At 57.5% G+C, this 22,623-nt stretch overlaps 1 protein-coding gene across 1 annotated transcript in view; it reads right to left on the reverse strand.

The window, feature by feature from the left end:
* PLCH2 (phospholipase C eta 2) overlaps positions 1-22,623 on the reverse strand; it is a 77,817-nt gene that overhangs the window by 22,823 nt on the left and 32,371 nt on the right. Inside the window, exon 3 of the mRNA XM_084788232.1 lies at positions 1,770-1,916. Coding sequence (XP_084644358.1) covers positions 1,770-1,916 — 147 coding nt within the window. The remainder of the gene's footprint in view (positions 1-1,769; positions 1,917-22,623) is intronic.

Here is a 22,623-nt window from a genome sequence, read left to right on the forward strand (position 1 = left end):
GAGGGTAAAAATGCTTGGCTGACCCCTCATCCTGCTCTGTTGACCACAGCCCTTTCCTCCCTCCTTTAGTAAGAAAACACACATGCACATGCATGCACACACACACACACACACACACACACACGCATGCATGTACAGATGCATATATGTGCATGCACATACACACATGAACACATGCATGCATGCATAAATGCATACACGTGCACACGTGCACATATACAGGTGCATGCACACACACACACATGCACGCACACATTCACACACTCACACTGAGGAAAATAAGAGAGGGACAACTAGTCCCCAGCTGGCAGTCCAGGCACCTGCTTAGCTACCCCAGGACTGAGATGGTTTTGGATGTGCACAGTGAGGCATGGGAACAAGCCACTCCACCCATCAAATCCTGGCCAGCTGTCTCTCCATTCCGAAGAGCACTTGCTCCAGGGATGGGCAGACCCTGCAGCTGCCTCAGTAACAAGTCCAGCACTGTAGGTGCAGAACCTCTGCTGGCCTCGGCAGCCCCGTTCAGATCAGATCAGTCTGCGAGGAGATGAGCGCACTCGATGACTTGAGACACTGTCCCTACATCTTGGGTAGAACTCAAGACATGCAGCCCACAGGGAGCCAGCGTCCCCTTCCGGGCATCAGATACCCCCGTTCTGCCTTTTTCCTTTCTCAAGCTCCCTGGCATGAGTGTGGCAGTCAAAGAGGTGGGCTCCAGCTTGGTCCAGGGACCAGCACTCCACCTGCTCCTCTGCACTGAGTTCCAAGCACCCACTGGGCCTCCAGGGGTGAAGGACTGAAAGCTCCTGAGTCACTTCCTGTTCCTCCGCTCACTCTCCCAGCTACTTCCTGGCGCATGGATGCTCAGCTACTAGGAAATGGACTGTTTTGCCAGCTCCTTGTCAGGGTTTCCCCTAGACATTTGGATGCTCAAATTCCAGGAACATTTCTGGGCTCAAAACTCCTGGCCAGGCACCAGGCTCCCTCCTGCCTGTGCAGCCTTGAGGCAGCCCCGCTGCCCTCAGGCCCGAGGTAGAGCCAGCCAACACTGGCCCCTGGGGGCCGGCGGGGAAGGCACCTGGTCCAGGATGACTTCACCTTGGAGCTCTTTTCCTCATGGGCCCTCCAGAGTCCTTGCAGAGTGGCTGTCTCCTGGGACTCCACGGTGGTACCCTTGGTAACTAACTGCTAGGCTAAAGCCTGCCCTGGTATACCTGGGTGCTGCTGTTAGCAAAGCCAGAGGGAACTTAGTTTACTTCTCCCAGCCTGTGAGACTCTGGTGTCTTTCCCTGGCCCTGAGCCTCCAACTCCTGGCCTCCAGTTCTGACTCCCTACTCCATGAGAGCTGTGCGGGTCAGGTGACCGCTGTAAGCCACGCCTGCAAGCCATGCCCGCAAGCCACGCCAAATGCTCTGACCACGCTGCCTATGTTAGCCTTGGGCTCCCGGCCTGCTTTCAGTGCACCTGACTGTGTGGGCTTCTGTGGCTTCAGGACAGTCTCGTCCCCTTGGCTGGTCTGATAGTCCTTTGTCCCTCACTGACCTCAGCTGTACACTAAGCCATCCTGTCTCCATGGAGTCCTCGCCAGGGGACGGCTGGCCAAGGCCATCAGACCCGTTCCTATCCCTTGCTCCACTTAAGCCTAGAGACACAGCACAGCACGTCAGCAGGGTCTTAGCCCCATACCCTCGGCTTGTCGGGAGAGCTCGCCATCCCGTGCCCCCGAGGCTCAGGCCCTACCCGCAGGCCACCCTGGGCCGTTCACTCACTCTTGGCCTTCTCGTTCTTTCTCGAGGGCCGCCAGCGGAGGCAGGAACGGTGCTCATCCAGGTAGTAGAAGCGGACCAGGCCCTTGGAGCTGCCACGGAGCTTCACCATCTGGGTCCCCTCTTGCATGGCGCTCATGCACCGCTCCACTAGACACAGGTGGACACACAACAGAGACAGAAAGATGGGAGCTCTGCCGGGAGGGGGTGGCGCACGCCTTTAATCCCAGCACATGGGAGGCAGAGGCAGGTGGATCGCTGTGAGTTCGAGGCCAGCCTGGTCTACGACAGCCAAGGCTACACAGAGAAACCCTGTCTCAAAAAAAAACACACACACACAAAAAACAAAAAAACAAAAAAACAAAAAAAAGAGAAAGATAGATAGATAGATAGGAGCTCTGAGAGCTGTGGCAATCTCACCTCTCTCTAAAGGGCCTGTTGGCCTATGCAAGCATGAGGCAGATTGGTTTACCACCTCTTCTCTGTTGGTCCTAGGCCACCTCAGGTGGCCTGAGGCACCAGGGAAGACGTGCAGCCTATCTCCCATCACCTGGCCAGTCCCAGAAACTACTCAGATCCTAAGTGGCCTTCACACAGACTGGCAAGCAGTCAGAGGCTGAGGCTCCAGAGGCCAGACCAGTTACCAAATCAGCGGCACATGGAAGCTCCCATACTGGGCATGAGGTGGGCCTAGGCACCATGCGCCAAGCCTGGCTGCCACCCCGCGCCATGGGCTGCTCCTGAGAGCCTTCTGCCCCTTCTTGTGGAATCACCAGGGACGTCATCTGACACGCAGGCACCGAAGTCAGAAACCCAGTGGGGAGTCACAGGGCTGGGAGGCTGAGGTGCTGAGTTAAGTCTGGAACCTGGTCTTTCCTTGAACTTCCTGCCTCCTTTGTCAACTAGGCCTCCTGCCCCAGGGAAAGGTCCATAGCTCCCAGAGAGTCCAGGCCAGGCCCGAGCCTTCTTCCCCGAGCTGCATGCGCACCTAGACACAGGAAGCTCAGGAACAGAGGGCACTAAACCTCACAGGCGCCAACAACGAGGCATCCCCAGGTGGGCAATGTAGAGAACCATGGGTAGTGCCAGCCCAGGAGGACTCGTTGGAGGAAGCTAACATTGACCATAAGCAGAAGGGAACTGTACACATGGGTCAGTTATTCAAGAGAGACAGGGCTCTCCAGGGCACACAGCCTCGGGCGACACAGCCAGCGGGGACACAGCCAGTGTGTGGGGGGACACAGCCTGGGGCGACACAGCCAGGGGGGACACAGCCAGGGGGGACACAGCCAGTGTGTGTGGGGGGACACAGCCTGGGGAGGCACAGCCAGGGGGGACACAGCCAGTGTGGGGGGGGGACACAGCCTGGGGCGGCACAGCCAGGGGGGACACAGCCAATGGGGGGGACACAGCCAGTGTGGGGGGAGACACAGCCTGGGGCGGCACAGCCAGGGGGGACACAGCCAATGGGGGGGACACAGCCAGGGGGAACACAGCCAGGGAGACACACAGGTGTGGCTGCTGGGTGCATTTGAGGTAGGGTTTGGGGACAGAGAAAGGCCCCCAATGCAGTTCTAGAGGTTTGGGGACAGAGAGAGGCCCCCAATGGAGTTCTAGAGGAAGGCGACTTGAATGTGTACCCTCTGTTGCCGGAGCTAGGAGCAGTGAATCCAGCACGCCCACCAGGGCCTCTGTGGAGTCCCAAGACGCACTGGACCCTCCTGCTGTCCACCCAGGAGCCCTTTGCTCCTGCTCTGTGCCTCACAGTACAGGGGCTCTCTGATGCAATCTAGAGGCTGTGGCGTCTACACCCACATGTCTCCATAACTAGACTGAACTGAAGGCACCGTTGCCCCCACAAAATCCCAAGGACCCGTCCCCCTTCAGAAAGAGCTCTGAAGCCACCACCTGAGCCTTCCCATCACATCAGCACACACAGCCGGGCTCTGGCTCCAGCTCTGCCTTGCCCCCTCCCCCCTCGGAGTTCAGCCTTCAAGGTCAGCTAAAGACAGGGAGAGAGTATCTCTGGCTTGGGGGGCAAGGGGCAGTGTTTCTGGGCCTGGGCATACCAGAGGAAGATGCCAAGGAGTGGGAGGTTGGGGTGGGGAAGGAGGGGGTCCAGGCCTTCGCAAACCCAGGGGCGGCCCTAACTTCCCTGGAAGCTGCACATCCCATAGGGCGTGGCCAGTCCTCAGGAGGGACCTGACCTTTGCCCTTTCTTACCCAGAAGGCTGAGCTGCCACCGTGGTGATACTACCACACTCCCTCCAACCCACAGGAGCACCTCTGCCAGGTAGGCCACAGCTCCAGTGGTTCGGCTGGCAGCGGGTGGCTGGGGACCAGGCATATCCAAACAATAGCTGGAGGCTTGCTCCCCAAAGCCAGAAAGGCGACAGGCCAAGCTGAGGTGGCAGATGCCCTTCTGCCCTCTACCTCTTCATCTTCCTCCTCGGAGGCCACTGAAGCCCCCCAAGGGCTGTTCCCAGGTCCCACTGGCATCGGCCCAGCTGCTGCCTGCAGCCCCGGGCCACCCCCAGCCCACCCATCCTCTGGAATCCCCAGGTCTGTTTGAAGATCAATCCCAGGGGTGGGGGAGCTGCCAAGCCTCGCCCTGCCGTCCTCGGCCAATCCGCACAGTAATCCTGCTGGATCCAGCCCAGCTGGGCAAAGGATTTAGGCCAGGGGAGTACCCAGCTGCCAGTTCAGAGCAGGCTGCCCCATGTCTAAGCCACCAGGCTCACCTTTGAGGCTGAGGCAGGGTGACAAGTCAGGCAGGGGACCCTCCTGGGACACAAAACAAGACCTGGAGTGATGGCTTCTGTGAGGTGGTCCCCGACCCCCGCAAGAGCGACTGTTATCCATAGGTTTGCATGGCCACTTTGCCTAGACCCTTGTGGCCTAGAGGAACTTGAGCCAGAGCAGAGGGGACACTGACATCCATCATAGGAAGGAGAATGCAGCTTTCCTGAGCTTCTGCGGCTCCTTGTGCTACGTCCGCTCCAAATCCCAGCCCGCCCCTCCCCGGGCCCGCCAGAACCAAAGCCGTGGAAGTATCTCGTTACCCAGGGCACATTAGTACCATATTCTGCACCCAAGGCGGGGATCCCTCATGACACTCTCCTGACAGGCAAGGGGGTCCAGAACCCAGGGAGGCCCTGTCCACCCACCAGGACACTGACCGAAGGGCTGAGCGGAAGCCCCACTCAACACCAGCCATAAGCAACCGTAAGGGGCGGCTGAGCACCTAAGAGCTCTCCTCACTGTATTCAGTTCTGCACACCATATTCCGGGCAGCCAGAGATGAGGCTGGATAGTAAGGATGGGAGGTGGGCTTCATATCGCTTCCCTGCGTCAGGACCACCGGCTTCCCGGCTTCTGTTTCTGGCAAGGGACAGCATACCCTGGGAGGCCACATCCCACAGCTGTACCACTCCACTTTTCAGAAGGACCCTGGGTGCTCTTGCCCAGCCCACCCCCCTGACCCTGGCCTGCCTGCTTGTGTGTCCTGGGCAACAGGAAGCTCGGCTGCAGGAATCAGGGCCCACTGGGCCAGATCCAACGTAGTCAACTCACACTCAAACCTAGGACCCAGTCAGGAGCCTTGGCCAGAGTCCTTGCCTTGTAGCTGGCTGGAGATCTACAGGCGGCCTGCCCTTTCTGCCGCAAGTTAGTTTGGGGAACCGTTTACTGCTAGGACAGGAAAGAGCACACCTTGGCGGCTCTCATGTAGGCAGGCCACAGGCCACAGGAGGTCCTGACAGGATGGCCACCTGTGTAGGCAAAGCCCAGAATCCCCAGTGAGTTGCAGAACAAAAGCTGGGGTTTTATTTTTTTAAGGGTACCAGGAAGGCCACAGGGGGTACTATGGGTAAGATGGGCCACGCGCTCTGAGTGCTCCAGCATCTCACGAGTGCTCACTCTGGACGGTATTTACGATACTCTCCCTCTCACCCGCTGCTGCCCACACTCCACCAGCCATCCGTATCCCTCCAGTGGCCAGGCCACCGCACTTGCCACGCAGTGCTCACAGGCCCACTGTATGCCAGAATTTCCAGATTTTCTGCTCCCTCTAGGATCCCTACCTTTGGACACACCTGCCCAGTCTAGGGCCACTCGTGCTCCCCAAATCTCTCCAGAGCTAGCTACCTCTGTCTTCTCCCCTCTTTGCTTTCAGCCACCCACTAGTCTCCCACGTCAGCCAGAGAAGAGAGTTAGGTGCCTGGGCAGTGTGAGCCAGAGGGACACAGATTCAGTGGTACCAGCGCCCCCAGTGGAAGACCCAGACCACTGCACCCCAGACTCCCTGACCCTCCTCATGGCCCCAGGACATAATCCCCCACTGGCTAGGCAGGCAGAGGCCCAGCTAATCCTCCCTCACACAGGGTTCAGCCAGGAAGACCTCTTCCACTGTCCTGGGGACCAAGGTAACACTACCTACATCTGATATTGCAAAAGGCAGGTGCACAGGGCACTTTAGCCACCAAGCAAAGCAGTGCCCAAGCCGAGGAAGACCGTGGAGGACAGGCTACCATGGGCAGCATGTCCATAGTGCACTAGACTAGGGTCATGTGGATCAAAAGCCCAGGTAACTAGCCATGCAGGACTCAAGTCCACTAACAAGCTGACCTGACCACTTGGCCTCCCAAGGCAGGTGGGGAGCTCAGACACACACCCCTACTGCTGGCACAGGAAGAAGGGCAGCCATTCCCAGATGAGCTACATACCCTACCCCTTCAAATGCCACCAGGACCCCACATCTATACGAGGTTACCCAGCAGCCCCTAGTCATGCTTGGGACCCAGGTCCAAGGATGGGTAAAACTCCCGCCTGCTGCCTGGGGGTTCACTAGGACCACCTTCAGAGGCCAGAGGTAGTCAGATCCCCATTAAAGTCACAGAGGGACTTTAAGACCCCTGCCTCCCCCAGAAGTTCTGGGGGACCGTCAGGAGCCAAGGATGCTCAGCATCCAGAAAGTTGAAGATATCCACCATGGTCCTCACCCAGGTGGCTCAGGCAACAGTTGCATGTGGCCTCCTTAACCTGATGTCATGTACCCACAGTTTCATGCGGGAAAGGAACAGGTGCATTTGGTTGCCTACCAGAAGCAGCACACCTGTCTCAACCACTCACCCCCAGAACAGAGAGCTCCTGAACTCCTCTGTCTGGACCTCACCTGCCCCCACATTGACCCACGCAACACCTTCACAGAACACTGCCTGCTCCCAAGGGTCTCCTCTCGGCATCACCTAGAATCCAGCAGGCAAAGCAAGCATGGATGAGGGAAACCAGGAAGAGTCAAGCCACTTAGTCTGTCCTGGGAGCAGTGGGTAACTATGCCACCTGGGCTATCCCAGGATGACTCCAGCCAGCAGCAGCTCTGGTCTGGAAGTCCTGGTGCTCTGATACGTGACACAGAAGCACAGGTGGCAAGGGAAGCCCTGAGGACAGGCGAGGGCTGCGCAGCTCTTTGGCCCCACACTGACCCACAGGTGGAAGACGCCATGACTGTGCCAGCTCAGCATCTACAGCTGCTGGGCCCTGGATGCTTGGCTGGGCAGCTGCTGGGGAACAGGTGCTCCCCTCGATCAGCTGCCCTTATCACCTGTGTGCCTCAGTTCCCCTGCTGATGAGAGGCATGTCCCCACACTCCAAAGCTCCTCCTGCCTGGAGCCCACAGACACTGGCAGCTGCTGAAAGAGCTAGGCAGCACTGGTGCCATCTTGCTTCTGTGAGGGAGATCGATCTTGTCCTGACACAGTGGGCAGCACAGCTGCATGGCTGCTGTGAACAAGAGACCAGCAACCATTCAACAGACTCGTCTCTCCCCAGGGAAAGCTGGGAAAATCAATTTACTCTCCCAACAAACCTACAAATAATACCCACAGGCCTTGCCAAACATGAACACATGCAAAAGCGCGGCCCTCATGCTGCAGGCAGGGCAGGACTTGCGTCAGGGGATGTGAGTGAGTGACGCTGCCCCGGCCCCTCCCTTGCAGCCTTGATTCTCCCCAGGCTGCCTCCCAACCTGTAGCCCATCACAGCCGACACTTACTGGTGCCTGGAGGAAGCCGTCCTGCCCCAGCTCCACAGCACCCACCAGAATGAGCCCGGCCCCTGGTCCCGTGCCACTCAGGAGGGAGGGACAGGCCCACACACATATGGACAAGCTTATTTAAACGTCTGAGAACAGCAACGCATCCCCCTCGCACGTCTGGGTGCCTCCTCCCCAACTATTTTTTACTGTATCAGGGAGTGTGAGCTGGTTTGTTCCTGTCCTCCCCAGCCAGACCCAAGGGGCTGCATTCGCTCCTGGGGGCCGTTGAGCCCAGGCAGGGCCTGAGGAATCCCTCAAGAGCAGTAGAAACATAGCTGCTGCCCAGCCGAGGCCATCTGACCACCTGCCCTGGGGATGAAACAGCAGGCTTGCTCTGCGGGGGGGATGCGCCCTTTTCCTCCAGCAGTGCCTGCCCCATGACAGCAGCTCTGGCTTCTAGCAGGAGGAGGCAAGTTCTGTGGGGGGGGGGGTTGGGGGGCCAGGGGGAGCCTGACCTATCACACCACCCTAACCCTGGCTGATCAGTGGAGAAGGTCAGAGGGGGACTGAGATGGTGGCCACCCAGACCTTGCTCTGCCCATGTTCAGATGCCTGGGGCAGCCAGGGATATGAGCAACCTAGCGGGTAGAAACAGGCTCTGCCTGGCCATCCATGCTCCACTCACCAAGCTAATTAACTGGCCTATCCATGAGCTGACTGGCCTACTCCCATCCACCTTCTCACAGAAGTTCCCGCAGCTCGGGGACCTAGCCCTGGACAGCAGAGGGTGAGCATCAGCCTGACCCATACACCTCTGGTGGCACCAGCTTCAAGATTGAACCCCTACCCATGCTGGGGGGAGGGTGCGGGGGATGAACTCAAAGGGTCTTATTGCTGATCCACTCCCCAACGGCAGTGGTAAACCCAAGTTCGAAGCTGTTAAGCTGTGTGTGAAGGTGCCAGAGGTCAGGAAGTCACTCCCAGTCACAGTAGCAGCAAGTAAACAGGGCATTCTCAGAGGTCGGCAGTGTCCACTGCCCAGTGCCCCCACTTAGAGGAGTCCTCACATGTTCAGGCCTAAGCCAGGTCTCTCTAATCCTATGGCCATGTAGCCTGGTGCATTTAGCCCACAGGGGTCCCAGCATTGACCTTCCTCTATCTCCAGCAGAGCTGAGGCCTCCCCTGGGCTCCAAGGCCACAATAAGTGTCCCTCCAAAGCAGAAGAGGCAACTTTCCTACCCTCTCACTATGCCTGGCTATCACTAGGTGGTGGCGTGTGGCGGCTCAGCCCACAGCAGTGGCTTTAGTCACATTCGACAGCCCCATTAGGAAGACGACTCTATTAATAGCCCATTTCTCGGTTTTCTGCTCTCCCACACGGCTCTCACTCCTGTGTCCCTGGGGGTTCCTGTCTTTGTCACCAGCCACTCACTTCCCTGAGGGGACAGCTGCCCTCTCTTCCTCCAGCAGGGCCTGCTCAGCAGCCATGCGTACTTGGGCTGGGCCACTGCGCGGGACACCTTGTAAGAGCTGTCACAGGAATCAGGCTGTAGCCATCAGTGTGAAGTCCCTTCTGGAAAGTCATCAGATCGGGTAGGAATGTCCCTCAGGAGCACAAGTAACAGCGAGGAGAGTCAGTCCCGCCCGGCTGCTTCCCCTGGTGCCCAGACCAGTCAAAGAGGGATGGCAGCAGTTGACACGGTGGGTGGCCTCTGGGTGTGGCCAAGCAGGGGCCAGAGACAACAGAAGACAAGAAGTCTGAGCTCCTGAGTACCCAGCACTGGACAACGAGGGCCACCTTAAGGCTAGAGAGCCCTCCCTCCGCGCCCCCCCCCCGCCGCACCCCCATGCCAGAGAACTGGCCAGTGAGCCCCAGAGGAAAGCACTTTTCTGCACACAGAGCTGGCGCTCCAAGCTTGACTTCTTACAGTGCATGTGTCTCCTGGGTTGAAGCTACCTGTCCCAACACTTGTCGGGCTGGACAGCTCTTCATGAGCTGTTTTGTTCCCACATTGTACTCACTGAGGTGGGGTGAGGATCTCCTGGGATATTTTCTGTGCTGTCCCATCACCCCTGGTCACCCGAAACAGCATGGGCTGCATCTGAAAACTGGGCTGCCAAAGCCTAAGTCATCTCAACCAGGGGCTGGAAGCTCCAGACCTGAAGAGCTTCAGCAGGAAATGGAGGCACGGATGCGTCAGTGCTGTGGCCTGGCCAGCCTGGAGTCCAGATACCCGCAGGCCCTCTGGGGACCCTGGGCTGCTGAGTCTGAGCAAGCTGAGGGCTGTCCTCCCAGGACAGACTGGCCAGCTGCTTCCAAGTCAGGACTCTATCCTCATACCTAGAGACTGACCTGGCTTCTCTCCTGGGGAGAGCTGGAAGGGACCCCAAAGCTAGCCCCTTGAGCAATCCCAGCAACTTGCCTCTCACCTGTGGCCATCCACCTCAGCTCAGGGACGCCACCTAGCTGTACCCACGGGGCGGCTTCCCAGAAATCAAACACCCCTTGCTGAGGCTGGTGCTCACCTCCCCCATGCTACCCTCCCTTTCCCCACACAGGAAGTCTGTCCAGCCAGCCAGGAGCCCACATACTCTGTGCTGAAAGCAAACTCCCAGAAATAAGCAGGCTCACTCCTCTGATTACACATTCTCCCACCGAGCCCTCCCCCCAGCCAACTCTCTTTGAGGTGGAGCTATAGGCTCTGGCCAGGACCAGCCCCTGTGCCCACAGCTGCCCCGAGAGGGGCACTTTGTTGGGTGGGGGCTCTCTGGCTCTCCAGGGAAGGTGCCAGGAGCCTTCGTCATCAGCTCATTAGTGGTGCAGATGGAGGGCCAGACCCAGGGCAGCAGCCCATCTGCTGCTTCCTCAGCTGCACGTTAAGACTGCAGGGACTCTGCCATTGCACATTTCCCCTGGGCCAGCAGAAGACTGTGGCGGGCTTAGCGGCCCCACCACCCTCTCCTTTTAAGACCAGGACTCTTCCTTCAGGTAGATGAAAACTCCTGGACCCTGGGGCCTCCGGGCTGCATGGTAGCAGCCATCCCCCGCCCCTTCAACAAGCAGGCATCCCAAGCCCAGTAGCTATTCAGGGTGCAGGCTCCATGGGAACTCTGCAGGCCAGCCAGGTTTTCCTCGGATCAACTACAGCCACACTAGGGTAGGGAATGAAGTCAGGGAGGCGGACATCCAAATGCTGTGCCGTTGGGTCCCACAAGGACCCAGGAGAGTGTGGCCCAGTAGCTCTGACCACACTGGCCATGCTGTCCCCCAACTCGTAAAGGGCGTCTTAGGCTGGGAGAAAAGGAGGGACAGGAGGGAAGGAACAGGCATTTGTGGAGCAGCCACATGGGCCAGGTGTGGCAGGACACTCTGCAGACGCTGCTTTTGAATGCTTACACGCTGCCCCATGAGGTGGTCCCATGACACCCCTTCCCTTTCTTTCCCCGCAGGTTCAGGGGAGGCCCTTCAAGCTTCCCTTGCCCCTACTTAACACCCATGTGAACTTGGCCAGAACAGGACCAGTCCCAGATAAAACACCCAAACAAGTCAAGAAGGCCTATTCTCCTTGGAACTCGGGGCCTCAGTCAGGACATTTTTCCTGCTGTTTAGCTCAGATCGTTCCTGATGCAGCCGTATCTCCCACCCTGGCTCAGACCAAGCTTTGTGCTGGGGCAGAGAGAGACCCAGCCCAGAAGAAGCTCTTTTCCACACCCACCACTAAAGATGCCTGCTGGGGGAACTCGGAGAACGGGCTTCTCACACCCAACCTCCTTGCTCTGCTCCTGTGGGCAGCCTGGAGGACTCACGCACCCCTGCTGGCCCGAGCTGTCCGCCCAGGGCAATGCCAGTTCCCTAGACAGAAAAGTGGGACAGATCTAAGCAAGGGAGTTTTATTCCAGGGAACCTCGGGGCAACTGGGAGAGAGAGAGAGAGAGAGAGAGAGAGAGAGAGAGAGAGAGAGAGAGAGAGAGAGAGAGAGAGAAGAGACAGAGACAGAGAGAGCTGTGATGGTTCTGTCCATGGTGCTGACCAGATTTCAGGTTATTACCCCCTCTACCCCCCTCCCCCCAGCCCACAGTCCGTGAAAGCTCCGGAGCTACCTCCTCCAGACACCCCCTGGGGCTGGAGTGGAAATCAGGGGACAGCAGCTGCAGGGCAGGGGCACCTCATCCTGCAGAACAGGACCTCAGAACGTACTTGCAAGATGCCAGTGTCCGGGGCTGACGGGTTGCTACACTGTATAGCATCCGTCAGGGAATGGGGTCACCGACTGCTCTCCCAGAAACCCTAAGCAAGGGATCAAGAGCAGCGCAGCACTTGCCCTGGGGTAAGAGCTGAGCCGGGAAAGTCACAACCCTCTTCCTGACACCCTCCTGCTCATCCTTACCTTGGTCCTGGCTAAGCCCGCCAGGGGGCCCAGGCTCTTCCATGGCCCAGAGGCACCAGCCCCACTGTTACCGGCAAGGCCCAAGGGGGCCGGGACCCTGTGCTGGTCCCCAGTGTCCCCAAAGCTGTAGCCTGATCCAAGGCGCCCCGCACACAGCGCCCATACCGGTTCAAAGCCCGCTTAGCTAGCTGCTACTGCTGCTTGCTAGCAAAGGAAGTGAGGGGAGGGGCAGGATGAGACCTCACAGCCACTGGGACCGCCCCTCCCACGGGAGCCCCGCCTGCCCTTAACTCTTGGCTGTCCGGCTGCTGGCCCACCTTGGCTGCTGCTCAGGGCATCGGTTTGAATCAGGGAGGGAGTTTCAGGTGGGCACTGGGCCAGCACTGTTGAGAGGCCAGAAGGGGAGGCGGTGCTGGCCACTTGATGCTCCTTCAGTGGCTTCAATGACCACTCAACACACTGACCTTTCTCTCCAAGCTGACCCCTCCTCCTGGCATACAGTTCCTGACGATCACAGGCCCTTTTCATCACCACACACCCCCACCACGGCCTTGAGGCTAGACCTCCAAAATGGGCTAAGGTGCTCTTCCATGAGCTCTCCCTAGCTTGAGGTGTCCAGCCTAGGGATGCTGGGATCACCCCTGTGCTCACCCAGGCCTCCTCTGCCTGCCCCCACATGCACATTGTTGAGCCCTTGCTACCTGGCTGCACAGGTGTGTGGGGCCTGGGGACAGGGATGACTGTTGGCATGGCAGGGGATGGCCCCTGTGTACACCGGTCCTGGGGCAGGCCCTGGGGTATACAGGCTGTGGAGACAGGGCATAGTCTGGCCCAGCCTGGGTTCACCTCTCTGGGACCTGCTTGATCTGTGTACAGCATCTGGGCAAAGGCCCGTTCTCCAGACTGCCAGCTCCAGCTCAAAAGTGACCTCTGCCCCCTAGATCATCTGGTAGGAATCCAGAGGAGGGCCTGGGACAGTCAGTGGGAGTCCAGGAGAACAGGCCATTGGCAAGCACAGGTCCAAGTGGGAGGACATGGGCCACCTCTGGGCTCTCTGAACTGCCACCTCCAAGGTGTGACAGCCTCCTGCCATGCAGGGCCCCAGGTGTGAAGGGGGAGGAGAGACTGAAGTACTACCAGCTGGGAGCTGCCAGGAAAGGCCTTGGGCCCTGCTGCCTGGTGCAGGCTTAAAGGAGCAGGCTCCTTTGCTGTTAATCATATGCTCTGCATTTTGCCCAGAGTAGCTCTGTCCTAGACTCTAGGAGCCGACCTCCGGGTGGATAGCTCATCTCCCGTTACCACACAGCATAGGCAGGACCCCAGGGTCTGTGTCTGTTCCACATGCAGATCCAAGACACGAACGCTGCCTTTCCTCTGTGTGTGCATTGGAGCACAGTTGGGCTGCCAGGACAAGAAGGGGTACACCCATTCAGGGGCACCAGGGCCCGAGAGATCATAAGGGGGAAACCCCAGGAAGGCGCCTACTGCTGGGCCTTATGTGTTCCCTCCAGGTCAACAGCCTCCTCAATAAAAAGAGAAACTGAGGCAGGGAGAGAGGAAGAAAAAGAGCAAGCAGTCAGAAAACAAACCACTGGTGGGAGGTGGGGTGGGGCGGGGCTGAAATAACACCTATGAGCCAGACAGGTGACGAGGTCCTTGGGGAGCAGTCCAGATGGGGCCACCCTCTCTCCCTGGTGGACAAAAGGCCCCTGAGCCTAGAGCTACCATGAAACCCAAGTTCACACCGTAATGAATAATCCATCGCACAGCCAGCTCCCCTCCCCCGACGCCATCAGGAGATGATTTCCAGCACTGAGACTGCGATTAAAAGCGGTGATTAAAATCCACCAGGCACATGTTAATTTGCTCAGATTCTTGTCTCTTTTCAGGGCATTTGCGCAGAATCTCCGCTCTGGAAGCATTCGGCCCCTCATCCCCAGCCCGGCTGGTGGCGAGCACGGAGCCTGTGGTCCTAAAGAAGCCAAGGCACTCAGAGAGTGTATAGTCTTCTTCTTTGAAGAGGACCAACAAATGGACAGGCAGAGGGGTACGAGCATCCAGGAGCCCCTGCTGCGGCTGTCCCTCCAGAGTGAGCTCCACACCTCAGAAGAGGTGGTTTCCACATGCCCACAGGCTCTGCTGGGCCTGAGCTCTGCTGTAAGGGGACTCTGCTCCCTGGGGACCAGGTGTCACCCTCCAGATCTAAGAGCCAGCTTCTCTCCTTCCCCTTGCCCTCAGCTTCAGAGGCGTCAGTAGAGAGGCGCAGTCGGATGCTGTACCCCGAGACAGCCCTTTAGGACGGAACTGCTCCTTCTCTGTGCCTCCTCCGTCTCCCCAGCACTTAGTGAAAACGCGTATGTTCACACATGCCCCAGGTCTGTCCCTTGTTCATGAGCATGTGCTGGGAGCTCAGCCCAGCCTAGCTGTATCACACGCGTCTCGCGGGGCCCCACCCAGGAACCAAAGGGCCCACTTCTAGTCTCATGGCCCATAAGCATTTTTGGCTCTACAGGCCTGACAGAGGTCAGAGAGGCCTGAGGGCTTCTGCTCCGCAGTGGATGGCAGCACTCCGGGGAAAGCCAGGCCCTGACTCCCCTGACACTGCTGCAGGGGAGTGTCTCCACCTTCCAGGGCCATAGGAAGCCTGTGGGGGCTCAAGGCACGGGTTAGGATGGCCGACTTGGTTGTGTGTAGTACAATGTTTAGCAAGAAGCCACCCTAAAAGTGGGACGAAGGTAGAGAAGTGGTGACAGAGGCCACATAAGGGACAGCCAGGAAGGCTAGCTGAGCGGGAAGAGAGCTTGGAGGCCCAGAGAGACAAAGCCTCCAGCTCCTTCTCCTGCCCAGGGCATCCCCAGCACACCACGGGCAGCACCTAGGAGCAGAGGCCAGTACCATGAGCCCAGCCCTGGGTCCTTGGGCTGAGGGCCACGGGGTAGGGCAGAGTGGAGGCTGCACATATCCTAGGACCTGCAAACGCCAGACCCAGCCAGGAAGGGACATGGCAAGCAATGCCCTGGGCAGGAAAACACCGCAGCTCAAGGGTAGCCCTGCTACCTCTGAGCAGTCGAGTGGAGTCCACTGCCCCTCTAGCCTGCTTCCTTATCTGGTACTCAGGGAGGACCAGCATCCTGGGACAGTCGGGGAGGCATTAGCCTCGAGCCTTGAGGGGCTAGCCTCGAGCCTTGAACTAGAACCTCTTTATGGCCCACCAGGCCATAGACAGAGAGGCCACGGCCCCTTCAATGGCCACCACCACAAGAAGCAGACCCAGGAGCACTGGTCTGGAGCTCTAAGCTCCACCTATGGACGGCTAGCAGCAGCCACTTTCCCGTAATCCCCCAGACGCAGGAGGCGGTGGGGAGAAACATGCACCCCCAAACTCAGCAGAGTGATTCACACCTCTGAAGCTTTTGTGGGGCACCTCAGATCTGGACTTCCAACTTCTGTCCTACATAAATCACCAAGGAAACGCTTCCAGTGGCTAGCTGCACTGTACTCAGCTCAGCAAACCTGTGATGGCCACAGCCCTGGGAGAGAGATAGGCACAGTTCAGGGGCCATAATGGGCCCCCCATTCTGTCCCTGTGAGGCCATGTCAGGGCTCCAAAAGCCACTGACCTCAATCTCTGTTTTCCAGAGATTGAAAGAGAGAGAGAGAGAGAGAGAGAGAGAGAGAGAGAGAGAGAGAGAGAGAGAGAGAGAGAAATTGATTGTAGGATGGGCTGGCCCCCCACAGCAACTCTGATCCTGCTGAGTGTGAACACCAGGGGCCACTGGCACGGAACAACGTAATTACCTCAGAAGTGGAGTCAGTGCTGACAGCCCTGTTGCTGGGAGGACACAGGCCCAGCAGCCCGTGCCTAAGACATTTTATCAAATATTCAACACCAAATCCAATTTAGTGTTGTGTCTTGCCTTGTTTGAGAGTTCTGTCGATGTCACCGCCTCTAGTGAGGAACCAACCAAAGATGCTTCCGAGGATGTGGCAGTGGTCCCCATGCATCCCACAGCCGCAGCACACCCTGGATACCAGTACAGGCTGAACAGCCTCCTGACCTGGGTGGCATGCAGGGTAAAAGCTGGGACAGTGGGTTTCAGGACACCCCTCCCCCCAACCCCAGTGCTGCTTTGGTCTCAAATCCCCTCAGGAGGCCACACAATACTGAGCTGGGTCCAGGGCAGCACCATTCTCAGGGTGAACACTCCACAGGGACACGTGGCTTCAAGAGGGTCAGACAATAAGGAACTGACCTGACCACAGTTATCCAGTGACCAGAGCTGTCCACAAAGTGACCACAGCTGCCTTAGAGCGACCACAACAGCCCCAGTGACCACAGACACCTCAGAGTGACCACAGCTGCCCCGGGGACCACAGCTGCCTCTGACTAACCAAGAAGGAGAGTGTCATTCTAAGTAAGTCTGGTATGGCCGCCTACCCTACCCCGAAAACCTAATGGAGTCAGGTTCAAAAGAAACAACAGTCAATTAATTCCAAGGCAGACAAAGAAACAAGACAAAGCAGAAATAGCCCGAGGTGGGGCTCAGGGAGGAGAGAGACAGCAGGAGGAGATGGAATGCTCTGGCCGGGCTGTCCCTGTCCCCACAGCAACCCTGTATTGTCAGGGCAGCACCTGAAGCCCTGAGCCTGGCACCCACTCCCGATCCCCAAACACAGACGTCGGCATAGTCCAGGTGGTGGTGGAGTAAGTGGCCTGGGCAGCTGGAGGATCAAAGGCATTTTAGAAGGGCTTTGGCCTAAAATTCTCGCAGCCACAGGTGGCTGACCCTCTAGTGCCCAGAGGCCTGGCCCTATAGGCAAACAGCATCTTGCCTTCACCAATGGCACCTGCAGCCATAGTGCATGCATTTGTTTGGCTTCTTGCTCCCCAGGAGAGCCTCCCAGCCTGCTAAGGCACCAAAGGGAGGGGTCCAGCCTAGGTCAATGGGTCAGAGTCCTGTGTAGGGGATGCAATAGCCTAGATAGAGCCAAAGTGAGCAGCCACTGCCCTGGCAGCTCACCCTGCCTCCCTGCACCAGCCTGACCTAGATTTGGCGCCCGCCTGTGTGCAGCAGCTATGCAGAGCTGTGGCCAGCCTGGCACTGAGACAGGTGGGCAGAATCCAGAGCACAGACACATGGCCACTAGCACGACCCCAAGATACACTTCGTGTGGGGATCCATGTGAGCTGCCCACCCTCTCTAGTTCCTCTCCATATGGGACCTGAGATGCTCTGGGGAGACAGGAGGAGGCTGAACCCACTCTCTTGCCTCCTTTCGGCTCTCACAGCCCTGAGGTTAGACCAAGGGGGTCCAGGGCTGCGTGAAGCCACAGGCCTGCTACAGCCTCCTCAGCTCAGCTCCAACAGCCCTGATGCTGCCCAGAGACCTACAGCCTCTGTCCACAGGCAGGTCAGCTGACCTCCCCAGGACTGGCGTCCTTAAATCTGTCCAGCCTGCACCACAGGGGCATATGTCCGTTCTGGTCTTCATGTCTATGTGCTGCCCCACACCCCCTGGATACTTACGTCAATTAAAAATCCCTGGGGAAAAAAAAAAAGAGGGATGTGCACCCTGCATGCGAATGTATGCAAATGTGCCCTTGCCTCCCATTTCGCAGGCCACACAGCACCCTATTTCAGGGCCAGGATTGGCCAACCCAATGCCTCTTCTTGCTCTTCTCCCTTCTATGTATTCCTCAGTGGTCAGCATTTACGAAGCACCTGCTGCATTCAGTCATTGCTTGAGGCTAGGGGGGGGCAGCAAAAAGTTTATAAGAAGCAGTCCATGCCTGGGCTGGGAGGGCAAGGCTGGGGCAGTGGTCCCGACTCCTTGAGGAAGTGGACAGGGAGAGCATGGTAGCACAGTCTTCAGAGAAGCCAGAGAGCAAAGGACCCCTTCCCTGGAGGTCCGGGACTCTGCAGGACTGGCACAGAGGGGTCTGCACACACACAGAAGAGGTCAGTGAGCCCTGTGGGACTGGCACAGAGGATCTGAACACATAGAGGAGGTCAGTGGCTCTGCAAGACTGTCATAGAGGGATCTGCACACACACAGACAGAAGGTCAGTGGCTCTTAGGACTGACACAGAGGGGTCTGTGCACACACACACAGGAGGTCAGTGAGCTCTCAGGACTGGCACAGAGGGGTCTGCGCACACAAACAGAGGACGTCAGTGGCTCTCAGGACTGGCATAGAGGGGTCTTCACACACAGAGGACGTCAGTGGCTCTTAGGACTAGCACAGAGGGGTCTGTGCACACACACACAGGAGGTCAGTGAGCTCTCAGGACTGACACAGAAGGGGTCTGCACACAGACAGGAAGTCAGTGGGCTCTGCAGGACTGGCACACACACAGAGGAGGTCAGTGGCTCTCAGGACTGGCACAGAGGGGTCTGTACACACACAGAGGAGGTCAGTGGCTCTCAGGACTGGCACAGAAGGGTCTGCACACAGACAGAGGTATGGGCTGCACTCCTCACCTCACAGCTAGAACCAGGGGTGAGGAGACTGCCAGCAGGACAGTCACTGCCTGCCAGAAGAGCGCTCGGCACAGGCCTTATCACATACTCAGAACCCAAGCAGGCTGTGGATGGGCCTAGATCTTGGCCATCAGCACCTCCCCTCACTGTGTCATGGGACAAATAGTCTAGCACTGGGGGTCATCGGAACATACCCTCCAATGCCGGCTGCGCAAGCTTCCCATGCCAATCTCAGCTCAAACGCCAACACTCCCTTTGGAAGCTGCTCACCAGTGTTAGTGGTAGAACTTAACATACTGTGTGGCAACTCACAGACTCAAAACAAAAACAATACGTGAAGCCAGGTGGTGTCAGAGCATGCCTTTAATCCCAGCACTTGGGAGGCAGAAGCAGGTGGATCTCTGTGAGTTCGAGGCCAGCCTAGTCTACAAAGTGAGTTCAGGACAGCCAGAGCTACACAGAGACCCTGTTTTGAAAAACCAAACCAAAAAACAAAACAAAACAAAAAAACCCACAATACATGATCCACAGCGTGCCTGCCGTCATTGTGAAACTGGTCATCACATCCCATGAAGCCGCAGATGCAGAGCTCTGGGCATCTGGGCTACAGCAGCTCTGTACTCAGCCAGCCGGGCCCCACAAGTCCTGCCTCATCCCTGTTGCCCCCTGACTGCAGGGAGTGTGGCTCAGGCTCCCTATGAGGTAGCAGTTCAGTGATCCCGCAGACATGTTGTGCCGTCAGATCATGCTCCTGGGCTGCTGGAGAGGCAGCCCTAGTCCAGGGGTACATTCAGCCACATACCCTGCCATGCACTGTGCTGTCCCCACACTCCATCTCTAGACAGTAGCTTTGTGATGTAAAAGTAAAGACTAAAGGCCCTGGGAATACAAGCATGGAATTAAACTTAGCCATGGAACCATTTTCGGAGAGATGACTTTGAAGAAGCTGTGCGCATGTGGTATGGGGGGGGTCTGTTTGGGTCTTCCGTGGAAGGCAGAGCCAGTTGCCACAATACCTGTGACCTTACTGGCAACCAGCTCTTTCATATTGTTTGTGGAATGACCTCCCCAAATCCAGACCCATGTGGCAAGTCTTTGCCAGTTTTCCTAGAAACATACCTACAGATCGCCCAAGAGAAGCTGGAAGGAAACTGTCTTAGTCAGTGAGCAGAGTTGGCCAGCACCAACACAATATGGATGCCCTTAGGAGGTGTGAATACACCGCTGAGGGAAGGAGTGTGAACGCACAGCTGAGGGAAGGAGCGTGAACACGATTAGGAAGGGAGTGTGAACACACATCTGAGGAAGGGTCAGTGAATGCACAGCTCAGGGAAAGAGTGTGAACACAATTAGGAAGAGAGTGTGAATGCACAGCTCAGGGAAGAAGTGTGAGCACAATTAGGAAGGGAGTTTGAATGCACAGCTTGTGGAAAGAGTGTGAACATGATTAGGAAGGGAGTGTGAATGCACAGCTCAGGGACAGAGTATCAACACATGGCTAACAGGGAAGAGTGTGAACACACAGCTCACAGGCAGCTGATTCCTTCCTTGCAGCCCACGGGGCCATTGCTAGACTCTAGGTCACCTACAGCCAACAAGACCTGCTCTTCCCCTTGCTCCCCAGCAGCCAAAGGCCTGGGTAAGGCTCTGTTTCCCAGTCATCTTTTCTCAGCCTCACGGCCCAGGTGATTAACAGGTGACAGACAGCAGGGAACACCATCCTGCTTCCTGGGAAGCCTAGGGCCTGGTCTAAGCCCTCAACCACCACCATCGGTCCCCCTTTGCTGTGTGGGCGATGTCACTTCCTGTGCCCTACTGAGGCACTGTGACCTTGATCTGCCTACTCTGGGTGCCAGCCGGGCTCCTAGCCCTCTGCACTCCCAGCCATGTTCCACCTGCAGATGGCGTGGGCCCAGCAGCCACCCAGGACAACACAGGAAAATGTTTATTTTTCTTTTCCTTTAGTAGAAATGAAAAGGGGGGAACAAGCCCTGTGAGTCACGGGGAGTGTTTAAGTAGAAGGCTGAGGCCAGGAGCCGCAGCAGTGGAACCGTTCTCACCCCAACTCCACCCCGAGGCTCAGGATGTCTGGCTGTGGCAGCCACTCAAGGTAAACTTGTCATTCCCCAAGACATTCTAAGAACGCTGCCGCCTTTGGGACACTTATCTGACTGCCACAGGTCCCTGGAGTACCGGGGAAGGCAGGAATGGCTATAAGACCACAACAGGAGCACGGAGGGAAGATACGCTGGGTGACCGAGGCAGAGGGTCCTCAGACCCTGCTGTTACAGTCTGTGAAGCTTTTGGGTCTGTCTCTCTGTCTCTGTCTGTCTGTCTGTCTGTCTGTCTGTCTGTCTCTCTCTCTCTCTCACACACACACACACACACACACACACACACACACACACACACACACACACACACACACATCCCACCTCAAGCAAGCAGAGGAGCAGGAGGCACGTGAATGCCACAAGTCAGACTCCATCCATTCTAATCCCTGCTAGTGGTCGTGACCGGGCACAATGAATCAGCCAGTCCAGCCTGGCTCCCTGGCAGCCCTGGGTACTTCCGATTCCAGAATACCCTAGACCAAGGCAGGGGGTCCCCTAAGGCCTTGCGGTCACACCTGAATGCTCGAGGCCTGGACACACCAGGCGGCTCTGTCCCCTAAGAAAGGAAGCAATAGGCTGGGAGCTAGGCTGGACAGGAAGCCTCACCAAGGGCTGTGGGAGAGGTACAGCCATCCCTCGTAGCTCTGGAGTCTTGATACAGAGGTCTCTTCCAACTTGGGGTTTCTCGCAGCCTCTTTCCTTTCTCTGGGAAGGGTGGAATGATTGTCCTGCTGGGGGGTGGGGGGCTAGTCCTACACCAAGATGCCCACACAAGCCCCCACTCAGAGGACAGTCTAGCTCTGGTTTCAGATGGGGAGACCGGAGGTTTGCTTGAGGTCACTAGCCATAGTAAAAGTGCACAGTGTCTAAACAGCCACCCTGGTCCATCACATCCATATTAGCCTTTGGCATGAAGGGGTCAAGTGTCAGCTAAGGCCCACAGTGTACCAGCTTGGCTTGAGGTGCCAGGAGGAGCCACCTCTGTGACCTCGTGTGTTCCTAGGGCAGAGGCAGCAGTGACGTCTGAGTCATGCCTGCAGCTTTTTAAGGCTCAGCTGACTGCAGGGGTAATTTAGGTTTTTTTGGGGAGACGCAAGAACACACGGCAGAGAACATGGCACGGAGACACCAGCCACATTGTGATGCTTCCGTACCCTGCCGCAGGCCAGGGTTCCTTCCTGAGGCAGAAGCCTGCCCTTTGATCCTACGGGGGTCAAACACAGAAGCTGGCCACCAGGAGTGGTGTGCTTGCAGCCTGGCAGGGATGAGGTAGCTCAGGCCTTGCTGGGTGGCTGGGAGTGTCCTTGGGAAGGGGGTACCCAGGTACCCCCAGAGAGGGAAGTCCAGTGACTCCCACTTCACTCCTTTATCACCTGGTGGCGGGAAGAGGAGGCTCAAACAGGAGCAAGCCCTGGAAGAGGTGTCGGAGGAGGGGCCGTGTGCTGGCATGAAATCTGGTTCTGATGACCGGGATGGGGGAGATATGGGTGGATCCTCTCTGAACCCCACTTCCTAAATTACATCGAGTCCCCACCTCGCAGCCCGACGATCCGCAAGTTGCATTGTCTCCTTCCAAACAGAATATATTAATTCCCAATGATACCAAGCCCAAAATAACACCCCAATGCGCAGCTTGCTGAGCTCTGAGGGGAGAATGGGACTGACTCAAACACAGCTGCACGTCGCTTTAAAAATACCCTGCAACACACACACAAACACAGGCATGTGTTTGAGAGCTGCCTGCGAGGATGTTTGCAGCCACCCACAGGCCCTGCTCAACAGGTATGCGGGGTGAGGCTCGGGACAGGAGGGAGGGGGACCCTCCCTATTCTTCACTCCT

The sequence above is a fragment of the Acomys minous genome (assembly GCF_964271855.1).
Source record: "Acomys minous genome assembly, chromosome: 6".
NCBI classification, from domain to species: Eukaryota; Metazoa; Chordata; class Mammalia; order Rodentia; family Muridae; genus Acomys; species Acomys minous.